The sequence below is a fragment of the Paroedura picta genome, chromosome 4 (assembly GCF_049243985.1).
Source record: "Paroedura picta isolate Pp20150507F chromosome 4, Ppicta_v3.0, whole genome shotgun sequence".
Lineage (NCBI taxonomy): Eukaryota > Metazoa > Chordata > Lepidosauria > Squamata > Gekkonidae > Paroedura > Paroedura picta.
In genome coordinates, this window is record NC_135372.1 from 94,841,856 (window position 1) to 94,862,497 (window position 20,642).

Consider the following 20,642-nt stretch of genomic DNA (forward strand, 5'->3'; position numbering starts at 1 on the left):
ATTCTAGCATGTGTGAATGTTCAGAATACAGAAAGAAAGGACATCAACTAGAGCAGTGGTCCCCAACCTTTTTATCACCGGGGACCACTCAATGCCAGGGACCACTCAACGCCTTTTACTGAGGTAATGTTTAAACATCCCTTCAAAATAAGATACAGACACACCACAACAATGAACATAAGGAACATTTTATTTTCATGGAAATTTTAACTCATTACAATGACAAATCAATGGGAACCCTGAGCTCGTTTCTCTGCAATGAGGTAGTCCCATCTGGGAGTGATGGGAGACAATGACACCCGAAGTGTGTTGTAAAGGGCTGGGGGGGGGGGGAAGAAGGCGTCCTTCGCGGCCCACCTCCAGTTAGTCGAAGGACCACATGTGGTCCGCAGCCCACAGGTTGGGGATCGCTAAACTAGAGGACAGTGCATGCACTGTTTCTTTATACATTTCTTTATATTTTTGGTGGAAGTTACCTTTAATAGGCAAGAAAGCCAGAAAGTTAACAGGTAAAGCTGTAACTTTCCATCAGAACATAAGAACCAAAGAAAAGCCCTCTTGCACCAGACCAGAGGTCCATCTGGTTCAGTACCGTCTTACACAGTGGCCAACCAGTTCCTGGTCCAGATGGCCAACAACAGGCACAGAGGCCAAGGCCTTCCCCTGATACTGTCTTCTGGCTCTGGAATTTGACTTAGTGTCTCTGAATGTGGAGGTCCCCCTCAGCCACTGACAGATTCATGGAAGATTATCGAATCCCCTTTCAAAACCGTCTACTCCTGTGGCCATCACTCCATCCTCTGGTGGTGAATTCCACATTTTAATCACTGCTTGTATAAAGTATAAACTGGATGCCCTCAAGTTCCAGTATTTTGGGAGACAGAGACAACAATGATCATTCCAGGTGAAACAACGCAGTTGACGTCTGACCCATCCAGCAGCTGCACTGGGCACACAACAAGGGGCGGGGCGACATTGCCCTAGCTAGTGGGATGGTGTCAGTTTTCTTCTCTCCGAGCAAAGTATGCCGCGATGGCTCGGGCTGTGCGTCAAGAAATGCTCCTCTTCCCCCAGCACGAGCTGTTGGTAGGAGAGCCTCTTGCTTCGTCGCAGCTCGAGCGCGCAGGAGGCCGAGGCGCGCAGAGAGAGACCCCCTCCCCGTGGTGTCCTTACCTTCCGCAGGCTGATCGACCCCCCGCTTTACAGGCCAAGCCACCAAGCGAGCGAGCGGATTTCCAGAGCCCCTCTTTGCACCGCTTGCCGCGGTTTCGCAAGACCGAGCGAATGGCCGGTCGTCTCACTAGTGGGCGGACGGGAGGCAGGGCGGAGACAGGCCTGCGCGCCTCGATTAGACGCCACCCGCACGGCGGCCTCTCCCTGGTTTGCGTGGCAGGCCGCCGAAGAAGGGCCGAGCTCCCCTTTCGAAAGCGGGCTTGATGCGCGGTTCCCCGGGCGCTGAATCCTCGCCGAGAAGGAAGCCGCTTCCCGGTCCCCGGGAGGAATAGCAGCTGCTTAAGGTTGCCGCGCTTCTCCCTCCTCCCGCTGTCTCTCTTCCCTCCTTGGGGCAGAGGGCCACATCATGGGGTGTAGCCTGCGGGTGCTGCTCCTAGTTCCTAGGTCAGCCTTTCTAATATCGCCACATTCTTTTCAAACTGGCCCTTTTGTGGATGCTCTTGGTGGGGATCTGAAACGCTGCAGTGCGTTTTGAATTGCTGAGGTTCTTTTCAGCAGAACTGTTGTCAGGCATGTCTCAGCCAAAGTTAGCCTAAGTGGCTTGAATGAATAATGACAATACAAATCCATGTTAAGTGCAAATAAAAGTTATAGACCCCCGCTGTCACAAGGGGTTGCACTGAGCTGTAAAGACTCATTCACTTTGTCTATGGATAGTTAGCAAATTTTTATAGGCCAGAATAGGACCAATGCAGCCAGATGGGATATAATACTATTGTTGTAGCCCAGAATTAGTCTTATATGTTATTGCAGATGAGTGGTACTGAAGAAAATTATTTTGTGAAAGGGATTTGCTTTAAAGAGCAGATGTCCAGCTGCTGTGATTCCAACAAGCTTCCTGAAAGTGCCATCAGCTCCCTTCATGCAGCTGTCAGACTGAAGTGGCAAATGAAAAATGTGTACATCAATCCAAGGATAATCATCTGGATACTGTTCCATTGCTTGTTGCCAAAAAGCTCTTGAGCCAGCCAGCCAGCCAGCCATGTCATTCAAAACTATTGCTACTTTATATGACATTGGTGAAATGCAAAAACACCAATGTTGCTGATCTGGGAGCAATAGTTTTGCCTCCCCCCTTCTTCACATAGCTACTATGAAGACCACAGTGTCATGTCCGGGCACTTAAAACTGAGGACCAGTTTAGCAGATGCACATCTGAACCTGATGCATGGTAAAAAAAAAATTGTTGCCATTTGGTAAGATGCTATAGATAACAGGTCTAGTTCTCAATGTGATCTGTGGTTCACCCCAGTACAGACTGTGGACAGAGGACTGTGGACAGAGGAATTATGTTATATATATATATATATATATATATAACATAATTAATCTTGTTATCTGTTATTTGATGTACCCTGCTCTTTGAATTTATTAATAATTATTAATATCCTGCACATAGAAAATTATTGCACTAAGCCAGAATATAACCCCCTGACTTCCAGCTCAGAGGATTATTTATTTATTTATTTATTTATTTATTGGACATGGAAATTTCATTATGTGAAGTACAATTCAGGCACAAACTAAGCATCTCAGAGAGAGTGAAACAGCAGAGGACATGGAAGGCTGATGATCTGATCTCGCAGAGTTTTTCATTTTACTTGCAGCAGTTGGGATAGGCAGAGGCAAATGATAGGTGGATAGTACTGCTTTGCTATTTTTAACTCTAAACTTTGCTATTTTTAACTCCTGTTCAAGTTTAGACCAACAAGAAAAAACTTATAGGTGTTTGTTATGGCTCAGGCTGCAAGGAGAAGATTCAGAAAACTGAACTGAAATATCAGGTCTTGTAGTAATATTTATTTATTTAGATTTCTATACCGCCAATAGAAAGTAGCATTGTACAGAGCATTCTCTTGCATTACTGTTTTTTTCCTTATCCTACAGAAAAATGTTACACTAATTTCATTATGACTCAAGGTGTCTTATAAATTATAATTTTAAAATCCCTATTTACAACAACAAAATAACCCCCAAATGGCCCCCTCTCTCCAAAAGATACCTGTAGCTTATGCCCCATTAAAAGCCCTAGCAAATAAAAAGGATTTTCTGTGCCTCCTAAAATTTCTAAAGAGGTACCTTCCTTGCCTTCTCATGGAGCTCCTTCCACAAAGTGGGAGTGGCACTGCGGGAGGCACAGACTCCATCTTATGCGAAACACAATAACTCAAGAGTTAGTGTATGGGAACATATGAGAAGAAATGGTCCTTTAGATATGTAACCCTTAGGCTATGAAGAACATAACCTTGAGTGAACTGGACTCCCCTTTATGTATGGAGGCCCAGGTAATGAATGTTGCTTGCCAGACTTTCTATCATCTTTGCCAGGTGTAGCAACTATTACATTACCTGTCAGTGCTGACCTAGCCACAGTGATCCATGCAATGGTCACCTCCAGACTAGACTTCTGCAACTTGCTCTATGCAGAGATACCCTTGAGGCTGCTCTGGAAATTCCAACTGGTCCTGAGTGCAGCAGCACAGGTGATCACAGAAACCCAGTGAAGAGCAGATATTTGAACTGTGCTCTCCCAGTTGCACTGGCTGCAAATTGAAGACTGGGTCAAATTCAAGGTTTTGGTTATTGCCATTAAAGTCCTAAACAATCTGGTACCCTCAAACTTACTGGACTGCTTCTTCCCATATATCCCCCTCAAAGCACTTAAGATCCAGAGAACAAAGTCTGCTCAAGATCGCTGGCCCCAAAGATATCAAACTGGCTGCAATTAGGGCTAGGGACTTTTAAGCCCCAGCCCCAACCTGGTGGAACACTCTTCCTGGGGAGATCAGGACCATGCAGGACCTTGGACAGTTCCACAGGGCCTGCAAGTCAGAGATGTTCTCCCAGGCTTATAGTAGAGGCCTAAAACGGTGTCAGAATCCTGGCCTCCTTGTTCAAAACATCAGCCAAATTCTCACCTGAATCCAAAACCTTTATCTATGTTAATCCTCCCGCTATAAGCAATAGAAGCTGTAAAAACTGTTTAAGGGACCTCTTGTTGTTAGGTGCGAAGTCGTGTCCGACCCATCGCGACCCCATGGACAATGATCCTCCAGGCCTTCCTGTCCTCTGCCATTCCCTGGAGTCCATTTAAGTTTGCACCTACTGCTTTAGTGACTCCATCCAGCCACCTCATTCTATGTCGTCCCCTTCTTCTTTTGCCCTCAATCTCTCCCAGCATTAGGCTCTTCTCCAGGGAATCCTTCCTTCTCATGAGGGACCTCTTATGGATTTTAATATATAATTTTGTATAGTATTATTTTATTATTTTAAAAATGTTACCCACTGTGAGCCTTTGGGGAAGAGCAGACTATGAATGAATTGTTATTGTTATTATTGGAGTTCTTCGGTGATAGCTTAGAGCTAAATCATTTTCTGTGCACTTGGAGCCCCAAGCTACCACTAGAGACTTCACCAATCAGATTATTGGCAATAGCTGGAGGCTGAGAGTCCTTTTATTCCAAGCTATTGCTGAGCCACTCCCTCCCCTTCAAGCCAGGAGATGGGTGGTGACTTAGGACTCCCAGCAGCCATCTCCTTTCACCTGGCCAGCCAGGTCATCATTGGTGACCAGGAATTGAAAGCATGTAGCACATATTTTTAGTTCCAAGAAACTGTTAACCACTCAGCTAGTAGGCCTAGTGGCATACCAAGGTTGGGGCACAGACAGAAGAAGTCAGCTGCAAAGCCAAGCGGAAGCCCTGCAGAGGAAAGCACCACCTAACTCCATCCACATTCTAAAAGCTCTTGGTGGGTTCCAGCAAACTTGCTGGGGACCCCTGAGTTAGATCCTATTTAGATGTATAGTGTGTGTATGTGAAATAAAATGTCCACATATATTGAAAGGCCAAATTAATTATGGAGATACCTGGGTTAGGTTTGGGTAAATGTAGGAAGAGAACTTTTAATCCAAACTTTATTAAGTTTATTCACTTCTGACTAGGAGAAACATCTTCAGCATATTATGATGGTTTTGTGTGCAATTTTTGGAATTTCTTGCACAGAAAGTGAAAGAAGGCCAGAACTGCATACACAGTATAAAAGTAAAACACATAAAACATGAGGCCTGGAGATAACAAAGGATAATATGTTATGAAACAGAATGTTCCTTATTTTAATGGAGGTACATGGAGGCAAATCCAGCCTAAATCAGCTTTGCTTGCGGAGTTGTTTTTGGCTGAAGGATGCTGGCTACAAAGTAGGCAGGGCGAGTCCTTGGCTCTCATCCACAGCGAAGTCTCTTCATATCATGCAGTGCCAAACAGATGGCAGATGCAGTCATTTTGACAGTGCTGCCCCGGTGACTGGGGAGTGGGCCATTCAGAATCCTACACTGGCACTGTAAATATGAGCCATCCTGGAGGCCCTTGCATTCTTCTGTGCAGATAGATGCTGCTGTAGCATTTAAGTGCCATTGGGCAGTTGGTAAAGTTGCTCACATTACTAGCTGCAAGAGCCCCACTCCCTCTGTCAGTCCAGGCTGCAGCTGGAGAGAGAAGGCCCAGAGTTTCACTGATGGAAAATGCTAATTTCTTTGCAGGTGCAAGCCAGAATAAGGATTCCAGAGCAGCAGAGGCACACACTGCTGAAGAGGCATATGGGGAAGAAGCAGCCCTCAATTTCCTTAAGTTAAAATTTGGGACTTTCTCCCCCCCCCACTTGTGTTGATGGATGGTGCTTGCAAAAATTTGCCTTTGTGCTGAGTGCTCTTCCTGAAGGGCACTGAAGATCCTGTTTCTCTAAATGATGACATGTTCATAGACATTATCATTCAGTTTTATCTTCAATTGTAAAGTTTCCCCCCTTCTAACTGTTTCATTATCATCACTAGCTCTGAGTGCATTTTGCCCACTTGGAAATCAACACATTATTTCATTTGGAGATCCCCCTCTTTGGTTCTAAGATAAAGCAGGGGAGGGGGAGAAATAAACCTGACAGCACAGCTTGCAATCTTTATTCTTGGAAAGGAGCAAGAGTCCAGTAGCACTGACAAAATTTGTGGCAGGCATCTTCTAGTGAACCAGAAGACACGTCTTGAACCTCTCTGCACAATTTTGGGCTAGAAGGGAACAACAGAGAATGATGCTTGCTGTTACGGGCCTGCAGTAAAGGAGGGCAGGGATGCCTGATCTCCGTTTCCTGAGTCACTGTCCACATCTTCAGCTAGAATGGGAGTCCCACCTGTCCTTATACCTGGTAGAGTGGAGTGATTTCTGATGCTGAATGACAATAGCAGGCATTGGTAATGAGACAGGAAACGTAGGCCTTAGTCCAGTCCAGGGGGATGCATTGTCTTGAGCTTCATTCTCAGTTGCAATTCAATACTCTCTCTTTCTAATCATTTTCTTGTAAGAAAACTGCTACTCTCAGGACAGCAACTGAACCTTCTTAGGTCAGCAACCGAATGTCCTGGAACCTAATGATGTTCCCCCTCTGGTAGATACCTGGTTTTTGAACGTTATGGCTTCTAATGTCAGACTTATGTTCATTTATTCTTTGCATCCTCCTGGACTGATATGAGACCTAGGTTTCCTGTCTTATTGCCAACCTCCCCATGCCTGCTACCTCTCTGCACAGCACACCTACTCCAATCAAGCCTGCCAATGCCATTCAGCATCTGAAGTCACCTATACCTGGCATATTTTATGGCACACACAGCCTGGCCTGACAAAGTGCCGTTTATGTCAGATCTAGCCTTCTCAATGAGATTCATCGATCTGTAAACCGCTCCGCAGAGCGGTAAAAATAAAGCCCTAAGAGCTGTGTGGGCGGAGAAAGGGGTGGGGCCTGTCGTGATAAAAACTCAGAGGGGCCAATCAGGAGCCGCAAAGCTCCTTTCTCACTCCCATCCCTCTTTCTCTCTTCTACCTTCCTTTCCTTCCTTATTCCTCCAAATCCACTAGCTCCCGCTGTATTTTAGCTTCAGCGGGCTTAATTTCTAGTTTATTTATAATTCCACTTGTATACTGCTGCTCCCAGCAAGCTGGCTTGCAGCAGTTCACAACTTCTAAAACATCACATAACTTCTAAAGCATCTCAACATTCCCATCATACCATAAACCATACCCTTACAGTTAAACAATTAAGATGGCGGTAATAAACATGTACTTCTCCCCTATATACTCATAACCAAGGCATCGGCAGGGCTACAGCACCATATCGTTAGATGGAAAATGAATACAGGGAATAAATGTCCTCCATTCAGACCTGGTCTCATACTGGGCCCAGGAACCACTGGTTTAGACATCGCAGGTTGCTTCTGAACAGAAACTGGATTCTTACTAATCCATTTAGGAGATATCTGATTCTTTATTAAGATGCAAGCGATTCACCCTGCTTTGTTTCAGCTATAACCCCAAGGTTTCTTTGGAAGGAGGCCTGTATTTCAATGATCTGATAGACCAAAGGGAATGAGAAAAACTGCACCAGACAAAATCCCCTTTCAATACCTTTGCCCATTGCCTCAAGTCACTCTCTCAGCCTTCTTTTCTTCCATATGCAATGACATTTGGATCAAAGAAAGTAAAGAAATTTACTGGATCCTGTTTGCTGAGTCGTATTGTAGGAATAAAGTAGGACTCCTACATTTTCGCTCCAAGCAAGGATTAGATAACGGTTGCCTAAGAATCACATCCAGTTTTTGGGAAGAAAGTCTGAAGGGTCAAACCCCCTTTCCCCACACTGCACAGCCTCGATTCAAATGAGGAGCTGCCTGTAACTGCTATGTGCCCTTTACAGACAAATGGCAATTCATGATCTTCAGGTCTGTATGTGCAACAGGAACACAATAGCCCTTGGCTTTCCAGGCTTCCAGGGCCTGGAATAGAGCAAGTTCCTGGATGACAAGGAGGATCTTGTGTTACCAGGAACAGCCAGCACAGAGCATTGTGCTTGGTGTCACCACAGCCATCTAGCATGTGGCCAGTGAGACAGAAAATGACTCCTAGATGTCTAGAATTGCCTCTCCATGCTCAGATTGCTATGCACAGGGGGGGGGGGGGCTCTGGGCATGTAAGATCCCCGTCCACTACATAAACTGCTAATGACACAATTTTTAAAATATTTCAGCCTTTTTAGATTTCCCTTAGCTGCCTCCAATGCCTTCTTGCTCATGTCTCTCTCCCCCAGGATAGCCTCTTTAAAATCCCTCATGGATGGAAGGTGATGTGATTTTTGACGGATTACAAAGCTACCAAAAACAACAGAGACTGACTTTGGAGATATGTTTTCCCACTAATATATTTTTTATTTAAAGGGCCACAGGTGCATTTTTTTCTTTCCCTTGCTTATTATTGGTGAATGAATTAAACTGAGAGCTTGAATTAGGGTAATAAATCCTGGTGTGTTATAGAGGCAGCTGCTACTTTTCTAAGAGCCACATATTTTTTGTTACCATTTAACCTTTTGCTAAACAAAGAGAGAGAAAGCACATGGGTGTTCGGGGGCAGCAGGTGCAAGCTGGTAGCATTCTCTCTGGGTCTGTCCTCGATGCCTCCTAAACCTGCTATGAGACAGAAAGATTAACAATAGAACCGTGATCTCACTCAGGACTGCAGTGCAGAACTCATTTGCCTCTTGGGAATGTGTTCAGCATTGTCATTCTGCAGAGATGGGTTTGGTAGAGACATGTTGGCTCTAGCTTTCTCCGCCCTGGGCCAGTGCTTCCTTTCAGTCTGGGCAGAAATGTTGAGGGAAGGTGTGCTTGTGTCTTACAACTCTGTTTTCCCTGCCATTCCTGTGGCCTTTGCAGACAGAATTCAAGAGCTTTCCCACCCCACAGAGCATGAAGCCATGCTGCTCCTTCAGCATCTCTTGGCTGCAGACATTCCATTAGCTTTTTTTCATTCACCTGGGAGTTCCCAAGCCAGCCACCAGCACCATCTTATGACTATGCAGTTTAACTGGCTACATCAATCCTTTTTCATTTTCAGTTTCTTTCATGGATTCTGCATACCAGAAGTGTGGGAGATCCTTATTCTTAGATTAAGAAAAGCAGCTGTGAAACCCATATTCCTGCTGTTCTTTCATTCTACCTTATACAAAAAGGAATATGTTCCTCCCATCTCCTTCCCATTTGGAAAAGTGTTGTCCTTGCACACTTCATGCTATCCTGCATTTCTACAATAGCAACACTGTGCCTGTTGGGATTTTAGCAATATCTTCAAAGCTTCTGCAATGTTTTAGGAGGACAACCATTGAATATGGTTCTGTGGTGAAGGCGATCTAGCCATGCCCTGATGGAACAGAGGCCCCACAGCTGATGTGCTGAGTCACCACATTGCAAAAAACATGATTTTCATTTCTCATGTACCAAGCCTGGATGCCAGCTGACATGAGTAATCCCCTCGGGTTCTACTGGGCTCCGAGAGCATCGTCACCTACACCAGGGGTAGTCAACCTGTGGTCCTCCAGATGTTCATGGATTACAATTCCCATGAGCCCCTGCCAGCATTTGCTGGCAGGGGCTCATGGGAATTGCAGTCCCTGAACATCTGGAGGACCACAGGTTTGACTACCCCTGACCTACACCATTGGCTGCAAAGCAGAAAACCATGCTGGCTTCTATAAAGCCTTGCATGTACAAAGGAAGGTCTTCCACAACAACAGCTCAGCTTTCCCAATAACAGTTTAATCATTTCGATTACCAACATAAATTTCTCACAGCTATTTAGAGCAAAAGAAACCCCTTGAAAATGTGCGAGTCAGAACCAGCTTTGTTTGCATATATCTTTTATTTGGAAATATATATTACAACTGCTACGATTCATCATTCATTTATTGCCAAGTGTACCTGAACCTGGCACCATACAGTTTATAAGTACATAAAAGATGCTACTCTCCAGTAAGTCAACCCAGTGCGTTCCCCATTGATATATTGTGCAATGAATGCGTAAGACTGCTCCTTTGCCTATATAAAGAGACTCGTTTCTCATATCCCCAAGCACAGTAGCACCACTATGTCCTCCCCCCAGTGGAGGGGTCCTTTCCTTCTATGATGGAGGTAGAACAGAAAGTGATTGGCTTTTCTTTTAATGCATAATTAAGGCTTGTTCTTGTATACTAAATTATTTAACCAGGTCTACTAGAAGGGCTTCCCCTTACACATTTGGTGTTTTGAGAACAGAAGGGGGAGAATAACTGGTAGAAGTGCATATTAAATTAAATATTGTAGACAGGTAAAAATTAAATCTAAAACCAGTGTTCAACAAAAGATCCCTTTTCTCCAGTAAGCTCTTCCAAGGATGAATTATCCACAATAAGTGGCTCTGTGGCAGAGCATCTGCTTTGCACGCACAAGGTCCTTGGTTCAAGACCCAACATCTCCATTTAGAAGGGCCAATTAGTAGGTGATGTGAAAGACCTCTGCCTTGGATCCTGGAGAGTGACTGCTGGTCAGAGGATACAGTCTTGATGTACCAAGGATCAGGCTTGGTATACGGCAGTTTGATGTGTAGTTGCTCCAGTGCCACTTAGAGAAACATTATTATTAATTAAAATAATTATATATCAACAAAAGTAAGCAGCTTGAGGACTGCAGCACAGAAGTGGCTCTGGGAGATGGTTATTTCCTCTGGAGATTCACAAGACTGACAGCTGTTCTGGAGTTAGGCAAATGAGGGGTGTGCTATACATTCAGCTATTTCTCAGCTGAAATTACACTTCCAATTTGTTGCTTGGTCTGAAACAGCAAAAGGCATGCCCAAAGTGTTGTGAAAGAACTGGATTTGCGGGGGGTGGGGTGGGGTAGTATATATCTGGTCTCCAAAGATCAGGTCTACGGTCACTGCTTTCAATGTGACAACAGTGGCCGTACACCTAGCCTTTGGTGGGAGGACTGGTCTATAGATCCCCGGTGTTCCTCCTGACCCCCCCCCCCGCAGTCCCATGACCTAACATGGATTCTTAAAATGTCTCAATGCTCCTGAAATGTTGGGATAACAGCAAACATACCCTTCTCTGAAAGGCCAACCTGAAATTAAAGCTTTTGTTTTTGAAGCACATCCCCCTAGTCCAGGCTACTGGAAACATAAAAAAAATGTAGTCCCTTTGAATACCTGGAGACACTGTATGGAAATAAGCAGTCTATACAAATATAATATAAAGCAAGGGAAAGTGACTCACAGCTATATTATGGCTTCAAGTACACATGCAAAAACCAAACAGAAGCTTCCTCCCCTGTACCTCAAGGAGTTCTGGTCGCTGAGGTCCCTCCTCCCCCTGCAGAAAAGCCAGTGGCTCCTACATCTGGATGCAGAGCTGCCCCCAAAGAGTCTCCAGGAGATTTTGCAAGGCTCAAGAGGAGAAACCGCTCTAGTGGCTCTGTGGGAAGGGATTCAAGAACCACCCAATAAAGTGGCTGATTGTGGGTCACCCCAACTAGCATGCTAATTTTTTACTAATTACTTACTTTCTTAGTCACGCATGAAAGCCTGCTGCAAAGTACCCCCCCAACAAACAAATGCCCTCCCCCTCAAGTGTTCTCTCACCATTCCACCTCTCTTCCAGACAGTACCATGGTAGCTTTAAGAATCCTAACAGCAGCGGTGGTCAAACCATGCTTATGGAACCCAGGGTGAACAAGCTTGGTTCTTTACACCAGAGCCCCACAGCAAATCTGTAAACAGTACAAAGACTTAGGCAGAATTTAGAAAAGTTCACATGGGTAATAGCAAAGGGCACTTGTGCAGTTTCCCTTGCTTTGTGCTCACCTCTGGGCATGAGGAAGGGAAACTTTTGCCTCCCTCTGAAGCCAACCTGAGGGTGCTGAGGTAGAGGGCCAGCTGGGAACAGCAATAGCTAGGACAAGCCAAAAAGGGACTGTCATCCTAAGGCCTGGAGACTGGGACGGAACCCTTCAAGGGAAAGTTCCCAGCACACGCATAAAAGCAGAAAATGTGAAAGAAGCCAACAAGGAAGTTCTGAGTTCGAGGGCAAGCCCAAGAGGGTCTTGAGGAAAGAGCTCCTAATCAGATCCCAGCACCAGGAGAGGTCTGCCTTTCCCTTTGGACTTTTAATTCCCCCCCCCCAAGTCTTGCTAAGATAGCTACATATTGTAGTACTGGTGAAAACATTATTACTATGGATAACTGTTTTTAATGATGATTAGTGGATAGTCACAGATGAGGCCCTACTGCAAAAAGAGACCAAAGGTACAGAACGATACAAACATCAGAACAGTAATGTTAATTTATGCTTTCCACTGTTCTAGTCTTGGGCACCTTTCATGGGACAGTGCTGGAAGGTATCTCTCAGGACAGGACAGGTATCACACAATGGCACACAATGAGACCACTGTAACTACTAATGCATTTTCTGATGTCCACTTGCTTCTTTCCGAAAGCAAAGAGCTAGTGTTGGCTTTCCTCCGCCTCACTGAGGCAGGAGGTATTTCAGAAGAAAAATCTGTCTTTGTCACAGAATAATGCTTGGCTTGGAGATTCCTAGCATGCTATGGAATCTCCCAAGTGATTTGCCCCTGTTCCCATGACAGCCATTTTGTTGTTCTCTACTCAGACCAGTTTCCGCAAGGTGGTGGATCCCTAGAATAGCATCTCGGGCTGAGGGACACAAACTAAATGAGCCAAATAGTCTCTTCTAATCAATGGAACTTTAGCCAGAATTCCTTTGAAAGGCTTTCTTGAAATAGCTTTGCTCTCACCTTCTAAAATACAAGTAGCTCTGAAGTTTAAGGTGCTGGAATCAAATGCAATGGGAACAATATAGGGCTTACCTCTTGAGCAAATTTGCACAGGAGCGGGCTGAAATCTTGGGAGCAGAAAAATCCCCCCCTCAATATGGCACTGCTAACAGCCAAATAAAAAAATTGAACGGAACAAAAACATTGCTAGAGGCATTTAAAAGAAAATCCGGGTAGAGCGTTCTTTTAAAATATAAACCTCCAGGATGGGCAGAAGAAACCTGTGTTGCTTCCAAGTTTCCCACTTAAGAGCTTTTGATAAAAGAAAAGGAGGCATGAAAGAGCTGCTAAGAAGCTCTAAAGTCTAACATCTTTATGGCTTTGTAAAACAAGGGGAAAGAATCCAACGCGTGTATGTGCTTGCATGCAAACCCTCAGCGGTGCATCTGAAATCTTGGCTTCACAGAAGTCAACGGATGCTTTATCCAAGATTTCCGCACAGCAATGCCTAGCAACAGAAAAAGCAGGATCAGAAAAGATATGGAATACAAAGCTGGGTTTTAAAAGCCAAAAGGACCAAACACAAAAACGGTTTGGAGCTAGACTCTTCACCTGCAAGTGTCTCCCATACCTCTGGATGCTGCTTTTTCCACAAACGTGGCTGATGCAACAACAAAGAAGAGCTCCAATGAAATGGCATGCAGTGACTCTAAATCCCACTCATTTCATTGCACAAGCTTAACACTCCCGTTGAAAATGATGGGACAGGCAGCCCACCCTGAGCCACATCTAGTCAGGAGCAGCTCTTATGGACAGACTCACTATGCATGCACAGAAACACAGTCTTAAATGTGTGGGTTGGCTCAATCACATGTTGCTTGGGAGAAAAACTGATGTCCTAATTCAGGTATCCACAGGAAACCGTTTTCCCTGATCATTGATAGAAGGCAAATCTAAATGTCAGCTATTGATTGTCAAAGTGACAAACAACGGCAGCGTTCTATTGGAAAACAACAGGGTCACCCCTCCGTTCTTTGCCATGTCGCTGTTCACTGTGAAAAGGCGCAGATAATGCGTCTGGTGTGCAGGAAACAGAGCGGCATCTTCCAGATTAAAATGGAACAGAAATAAGGCTTGATTCAAATGCTTTCAAAACTGCTGACTCTCTCCACAAGGACCAGCGCAGAGCAATAAAAAGTGAGCATGACAAGACAGAGTGCCACTGGCAAGGGCCAAGCCTGGACGAGGAAGTTCTTCTGCACTAATAATGTGGAGTAACCCTGAAGCCCACCTCCGATGCTGCACTGCCGCCAGGATCTCGCCCCCACCCCTGATAGGCGATGTCTGAATGTCCACTCCACATAAAGGATGGCAGACAGGCAGGCACAGTCTCCCAAACAGGTGAATGCCACAAGATTGTTTCACAGCACCAGAAAAGTTCACAGAGATGGAGAGAAATGGTCCTAATGCAGAAATGCAGAGCGTGCAATGATGCCTCACCCAGCCCATCATGCTTCTGATTTCCACCGCACGGGGACTGCAGATGGCTCTATCAGAGCTGGCCCTGAGATTGTTCTGGGAAAGGATTCGTTGTTCTTAGAGACACTGTGGAAGAGACAGCTCCTCCCCCCCCCGCCCCCCATTTCACACAACACTGTGAACATCTGCCGTGAGCAACTGTTTGTCTCCTGTGGCCTCCAGAAATAATAAATCCTCTTCCGTGCTTCCTTGTAACACTAGGCTGTGGGTTCCCTGCTTTGAACCGACTGGCGCCACACTGGAATTGGTGTTGCCAGGCACAATGGGGTTTTCCTTTGGCTGTTTCACGAATCCTTTCTTTGAAAGCATCACCACAGAGCAGGACATCACTAGCAGGCGTGCCTGTGGCCGACGGCACGTCTCCTCTCAGTCACGACCTGAAGAAGCGGCGCAGCACAAACTGGCCCAGCAAGATCAGTGCGACCAACGCCGCCATGTACTTCAAGTAAACGTTGCTTAAGTCCATTGCTGCCACCTAGTGGGAGAGAAAGGAATTGTTACTTTGAAAAGTCAGCGTACCATGCCATGTGGCTGCAAGCTGCTTCTCACAATAGTTTGGAAAGGAAGTTCCTCAAAGACCTGCAAAATGAATTTCTGTCTTCCTGAAATCATTTCTCCCTCCTCAGAGATAGTCATGCATATTAAAGTCAAAAACATAATTCCATAACCAGTCTGTCTAGATACCACGGCCAACTGCAACCTCTGAGCACAAAGGTGGGCCCATATGCCACCTGGGGAAACTGGAGAGGCAGAAAGGGATGTGCCATGGATGGCTCTTCCTTGTCTTCCTAGGGAATTTGTCATGGCCCCGTCTCCAAAGGGTGCCTCTGCACCACTGCCTGAGCTCATTCTGCCAGCTCCCTCGGAGGAAGAAGTGGAGGAGCTGGAGCAAAGCAGCAGGGTGCAGCTTAGAGAAGCAAGTCCCGATAGGGAGCCACAACCAGGTCCCAGCCAGACAAGCACCATGCCCTCTGCGCCAGCATTACCTCAGCCTGCAGCAACACCCCTGAACAGCCCAGACTCATCTCCAGAGCGCAGGAGGGAATGCAGGAGGACAACGTTGGCAACACGCAGGCATAGTGCTCGGCTAAGACTACAGCAACAGGCTAGGTTGGGCTCAGGTGGGGCTCATTCATCGGAGGAAGGCTGAGTGCCAGGTGCAGCCACTTGGTGTGACAGCTCAGCTTGTTCTTAAACACAGCTGAAGTGCTTCCCAGTGTGGCTGCAACTTTGTGCACATGTCCACCCGTTGCCTTGACTGGTTTCCTGATCCCCGAAGCTTTGGCAAAGCTCTGCTTGGCTGATTCCTGGCTTGACTCTGCTTCACCCGACTAAACTACTCTTTGATTGAATACTCCACAGATTCCCAGATTGACCTTGGTAAAGATAAACGACAACTCTTTCGGTTCTCCTTTGGACTTCGTCAGCTAACAATTCCTGATAAGACCCAGACTGGACTTTTGACTACTCTCTGGTACGTGCTTTGAACTTGCTGGACTCAGTAACTGTGCTTGCCCTTGCACTAACCCTGCGTGTGCCCGGCTAGGGCAGCACAGAATTGCTCATTGCCACTGTGGGATGATGGGTGATTTTCCTCCAGGCCAGGCTGGATTCTGGAGATTTTTGCTGGGGGGATCACTTGGGCAGGAAATTGGGGTCACTGTGGGTGGGCAGGTAGTTGTGAGTTCCTGCATTGTGCAGGGGGTGGCCTAGATGACCATGGAGGTATCTTCAAATTCTATGACACTCAGAGATGAGGGCCCAGGGAAGAGGCAGGGAATGCAGTGGGTCTAGCTGGGGAAAGGCTCTGAGGGAGCCTGACAGAAGAACAGAAGGGTTTTCTTAACACCAGCTAAGGAAGGAGACCCAGTGATGCTCTACATTCTCTCAGATCAGATTTAAGCCACTGTAACAATAAGAGAAATAATTCTGTGTCAACAGAGCCCTGTCTAGCACTTACCCATCCCCCTTGCTGGGCAATCCACTGAGCAATGCGGTTGTGCAGCATAAAGTCGACTATGAAGCGGGTGATTCTCCTCAGGAAGCCGGTCATCCCTTGTTGGTAGACGTGGATTGCCATCCTGTAGCCAAAGCCCAGCAGCGCTATCACACGGCCCCAGTTTATGCCACTATCAAACAAACTGTGGGAAAGAGGAGAGTTTTGCGATGGGCAATTTGCTGTCTTCTCCTGGGCCATTGCTAGCTCATATTCTGCTGGCGGCAAGAAAGAATTCTTTGGACACCTAGCTGTGCAACATTGAGCTGGCGTGTTTAGCAACCTACAACCAAGGCAATTCAGCTGCAGCAAGGTACAAATAAATCAGCCCCTCTCACCCCATTGGTATATTGCCATGGGTGACAAACCATCTCCATGAGCATGCCCTTGAACCAGTTTGGTGTAGTGGTTAGGAGAGGGGAATTCTAATCTGGCTAGCTGGGTTTGATTCTGCGCTCCCCCACATGCTGGGTGACCTTGGGCTTGCCATGGCACTGATAAAACTGTTCTGACCAGCAGTAATATCAGGGCTCTCTCAGCCCCATCTACCTCACAGGGTGTCTGTTGTGGGGAGAGGAAAGAGAAGGCAACTGTAAGCCGCTTTGAGCCTCCTTCGGGTAGAGAAAAGCGGCATATAAGAACCAACTCTTCTTCTTGTTCAAGATAGCCCTTTGTCTGATGGAGCAGCAAATACAACTGCTAATGGAACCAAGGTCCTTCCCAGTGTGTGTGGATGTGCCGTCAAGTCAGTTCTGACTTATGGTGAGACTATGAATTAATTACCTCCTAAACACCTTATTGTTAACAGCTTGGCTGAGGGGTGTTGCAACTTCAGGGCTCTGTGTCCCCTGAGTGACTCATCCCATCTCTTCTACTGCCTTCAGCATTTCCAAACACAATCGCCTCTTCCACTGTGTTTTGCCTTCTCATGATGTCAGCAAAGGCTGAAAGCCTCAATTTAGTCATTTTAGCTTCTAGGTACTTCCCTACCACATTGTCTACATGTAGATGCACTTTTCTCAAGGGCTGATCTTGCTCTGGAAGTTGCAGGCAGCACTTCAGGCTCCAAAAAGTAACATTAAAACAGGGCTATGGCTCAGTCACAATACCATGCGATCAAAATGAAAAACAGGAAAACCACACCTGTGGTACAGTCACAAGACCAAATCATATTCTCACGCGCTGTTAACTACCAGTGCATCTGTATCAAACAAGCAGTGGATCCTTGCAGATCCTGCAGTCCTGTTGTAATAACCTAGAATACCACTGACAGAAGTACTTCCAATTTATAGTAGAATGATCAATAAGCAATCTCAGTAAATAACCTGACTCTCTCCTTTGTCCTACAAGCTAATGAAGTGACAAGGGGAGATGAGAGAAAGGCAGGACAAAGTTGAAAAGCAAAGCTCACTCTACTTAGCAGTTTGCTGGAATATTTCCAAGATGTTTTTATTTTAGAAATGCTTGTGAAAACAGATAATTTGTACACACACACGTCTGTCCAGTATAACGCACAAGATTTCAAATGTGGCTCTACTTTGGATATATTCTTTAGAGGTAAGCAGCAGGGACTTTTCTGTGGTGGGTCCTCACTTCTCTGGAACTTTATGTTCAGATGCTTGCAGACAGCTCACCCCAGTTTGTCTTGGAAAGTATTTTGTTAACTGTCTAACGCTGCCACTGTGATTTGCTCTTATCTGTGATTCTAACTTTCCCCCATTATCCTCCCGCCCCCCCTATTTTATTAACAGGTTGTTAGTTGCTTTGAGATTTTGTTTGGCCCATGGTCAGGATATGCTTTTTAGAATAATACTATCAAAATCTTAAATTGGATAGCAGCATTATAACAGATGCACAATTGATTGACTTACATGAACTTGGAAATATCACACACAGTAACTGGAAGATTTAGAAGGCATAGTATGGAATGTGGAGAGTTAAAGATAGAAATAGAAAGCACTGTAGGTTAATTTACCTGGCTGCAGTACATTGACCACCTCAAGGTGGTAAAACGATGAGCCGCTTGGCTTCCCAAGGAGGGGAGAGCAGGAAGAGAGGACAGAAGAGACGGTTAAAGCAATATGCATAGAGGACTGGGCGTGGATGCACACACAGGGGCAAATGGAAAGCAGATTCTTGTTGCAACAAGAAAAATCAAAAGGGACGCATTGAAAACCTTGCCTCCAGCCGCTCACTACATGGACAAGCTCTGGGCTCCGTGAAGCCACTCACCACTGGCAGCTGCCCTTGCTGTGAAATCTTATTGACTTGCAGAATGCAGAGCAGCAAATGGGTCAGCCTCTCAAATGGCAAAAGGCAGAAGTCAGGACTAGAGAGGACGTCAGATGGGACTGTGGTGACAAGGTGTGTGTGTGTGTGAACACGAGTAATGGCTGGCTAATAAGCCAGGCCAAAATGTTTGTGGGCTCCTGGACATGCTAAACACAGTTATCAGACTGTTACTCTATGAGAAAGCTTCTCAAAAGGACCTTTCAAAGGAACCAATGCTAACATCCAAATGCATTTTATTATTAGCCATGAAAACTAAATGGAACCCCCATGTCCAGCAGCAGTAATCCTGTATAACCAGGTGTATGACAAGGGAGGACTGATCTTCATGCACTGCCAGAGGCATCTTCTTGGCCAATGCTGGGAACAGAATGATCTTGAGTAGAGGAACTTCTGGTATGATCCAGCAGTGCATTTTGTTGTAGTGGTTTTTAATTTTAACACACATATTTGCTTGTCCACTGAAACTTGAATCAGGAGTTCTCTTAGATTGCTCCTGTGCATTGAGAAATCTGGATCAGTCTCCCTGTAAGTTTCAAACAATCAGGGCCAGAAACAATTTAAACATGATGCAGATAGGAGCAGTAAAGCACAGTTAATATATGAGCTGGACTGTGGAACGCAGGTGTGTGTGTGTGTGTGTGTGTGTGTGTGTGTGTGTGTGTGGAGGGGGGCGTGTCAGAAAGTCTAGGGAACCTCCAAGAAGAACTGCGGTAATCTAGTGGCCTATGGCTCCAGGGAAGCAAGGAACTAAGATTCAAGTAAGAGCTCTGAAACCATGGAGTATGTGGTAGAAGCTTCAGTAGACCACTCATATCTTTAGCCTTCAATTGTTCTCTGATAAGGAGACACAAACAAGGCTACACTCTGGATGCTGGAAACTGAAGCCAACTTTACTGTGACGCTGGATGGCTGACTTACCTGGAAGCTATTCTGGCAAAGTACTTGTAGGCATTGTCCGGTGTCAGCTGCAGGGAATCCAGCATCTCACAGAATTCCTTATCATACCGTGCATTGATGTCATCGCCAATAATGGCCAGGCGCCTGCCCACCTGGTTGGTGGTGCTGCCAGGAGATGACCAAAACATGTTAGCCAGGAGCATGCATGGAGGCAGGAAATGGATTCAGGGAGGGGGATTAAATTCTGTGGCACTCTACCTGTGCGGCTCCTGCTGGATTGCAACAATTTCTGGATCTATCGGCACATCGGCCTCATTCTGCTCCAGCTCCTGCTGGTATCGGTGGTAAGCATAGCTCTGGAACACTGCCTCTGTCTGCTGGGCCACCAGGTCTTCTGCAGAAGGGACGGAAATAGGAGGAACATCAAAGATATGCAGGCAGCTCTTGTGTTGGGAATGGATGCCCTTTTGGTGGTGGCAGCGGTGGGGGTGTGGACAGTTTCAATTTGTTGTCTAAGCCAGGGGTAGTCAACCTGTGGTCCTCCAGATGTTCATGGACTACAATTCCCATGAGCCCCTGCCAGAAAACTCTGGCAGGGGCTCATGGGAATTGTAGTCCATTGATATCTGGAAGACCACAGGTTGACTACCCCTGGTCTAAGCCACTTGACAAATATGAGGAAATCTGAACCATAGCTAGCTGGCAACTCTGAACATCCCTTTTGAAAGCTCACTGGAGTGAAGTAGTATATCAAACTCTTTCACAGTGAACTGTGGGGTGTGACCTACAGGAAATTAAGAAACCCGGTTTACAATATTTGCAAATAGTAGCTATGTTCAAGATGGAGATGCATGACTCTAACGCACCAAGAATAAGCTTAATTGAATATGAGATTATAATAGATGAAGAGAACCCATATCTGCAAGGTCAGATTTATAAACTATTGGTTAAATATGAGACAGAGTCTGAACAGATTAAGAATGTTATGATCAAATAGATGCAAAATTTAAATCAAAAAATAGATCTGAATGAATGGGAAAGGTTATGG

General features: G+C 45.7%; 1 protein-coding gene and 1 long non-coding RNA gene across 4 annotated transcripts in view; one reads left to right on the forward strand and one right to left on the reverse strand.

Annotated features, from left to right (window-relative positions):
• Window positions 1-1,385: 1,385 nt before the first annotated feature.
• Window positions 1,386-7,772, forward strand: LOC143835922 (uncharacterized). 2 transcript variants are annotated; one of them, XR_013230409.1, is made up of 3 exons: window positions 1,387-1,517; window positions 2,937-3,017; window positions 5,773-7,772. It is a non-coding gene; the product is annotated as an uncharacterized LOC143835922 (long non-coding RNA). The 2 variants fall into 2 exon arrangements; XR_013230410.1 differs by lacking the exon at window positions 2,937-3,017 and having other exon boundaries at window positions 1,386-1,517.
• Window positions 7,773-9,870: 2,098 nt separating this feature from the next.
• The window catches only part of BAK1 (BCL2 antagonist/killer 1), a 28,238-nt gene continuing 17,466 nt past the window's right edge, over window positions 9,871-20,642 (reverse strand). The window contains exons 3-6 of one of the 2 annotated variants that reach the window (XM_077334390.1): window positions 19,853-19,988; window positions 19,616-19,759; window positions 16,370-16,550; window positions 9,871-14,884 (exon numbers count right to left, since the gene is read on the reverse strand). In XM_077334390.1, coding sequence (XP_077190505.1) covers window positions 14,780-14,884; window positions 16,370-16,550; window positions 19,616-19,759; window positions 19,853-19,988 — 566 coding nt within the window. In that variant the 3' untranslated portion in view covers window positions 9,871-14,779. Of the gene's footprint in view, window positions 14,885-16,369; window positions 16,551-18,380; window positions 19,221-19,615; window positions 19,760-19,852; window positions 19,989-20,642 lie in introns of those variants that run through there. The other variant, XR_013230411.1, reaches the window with a different exon arrangement.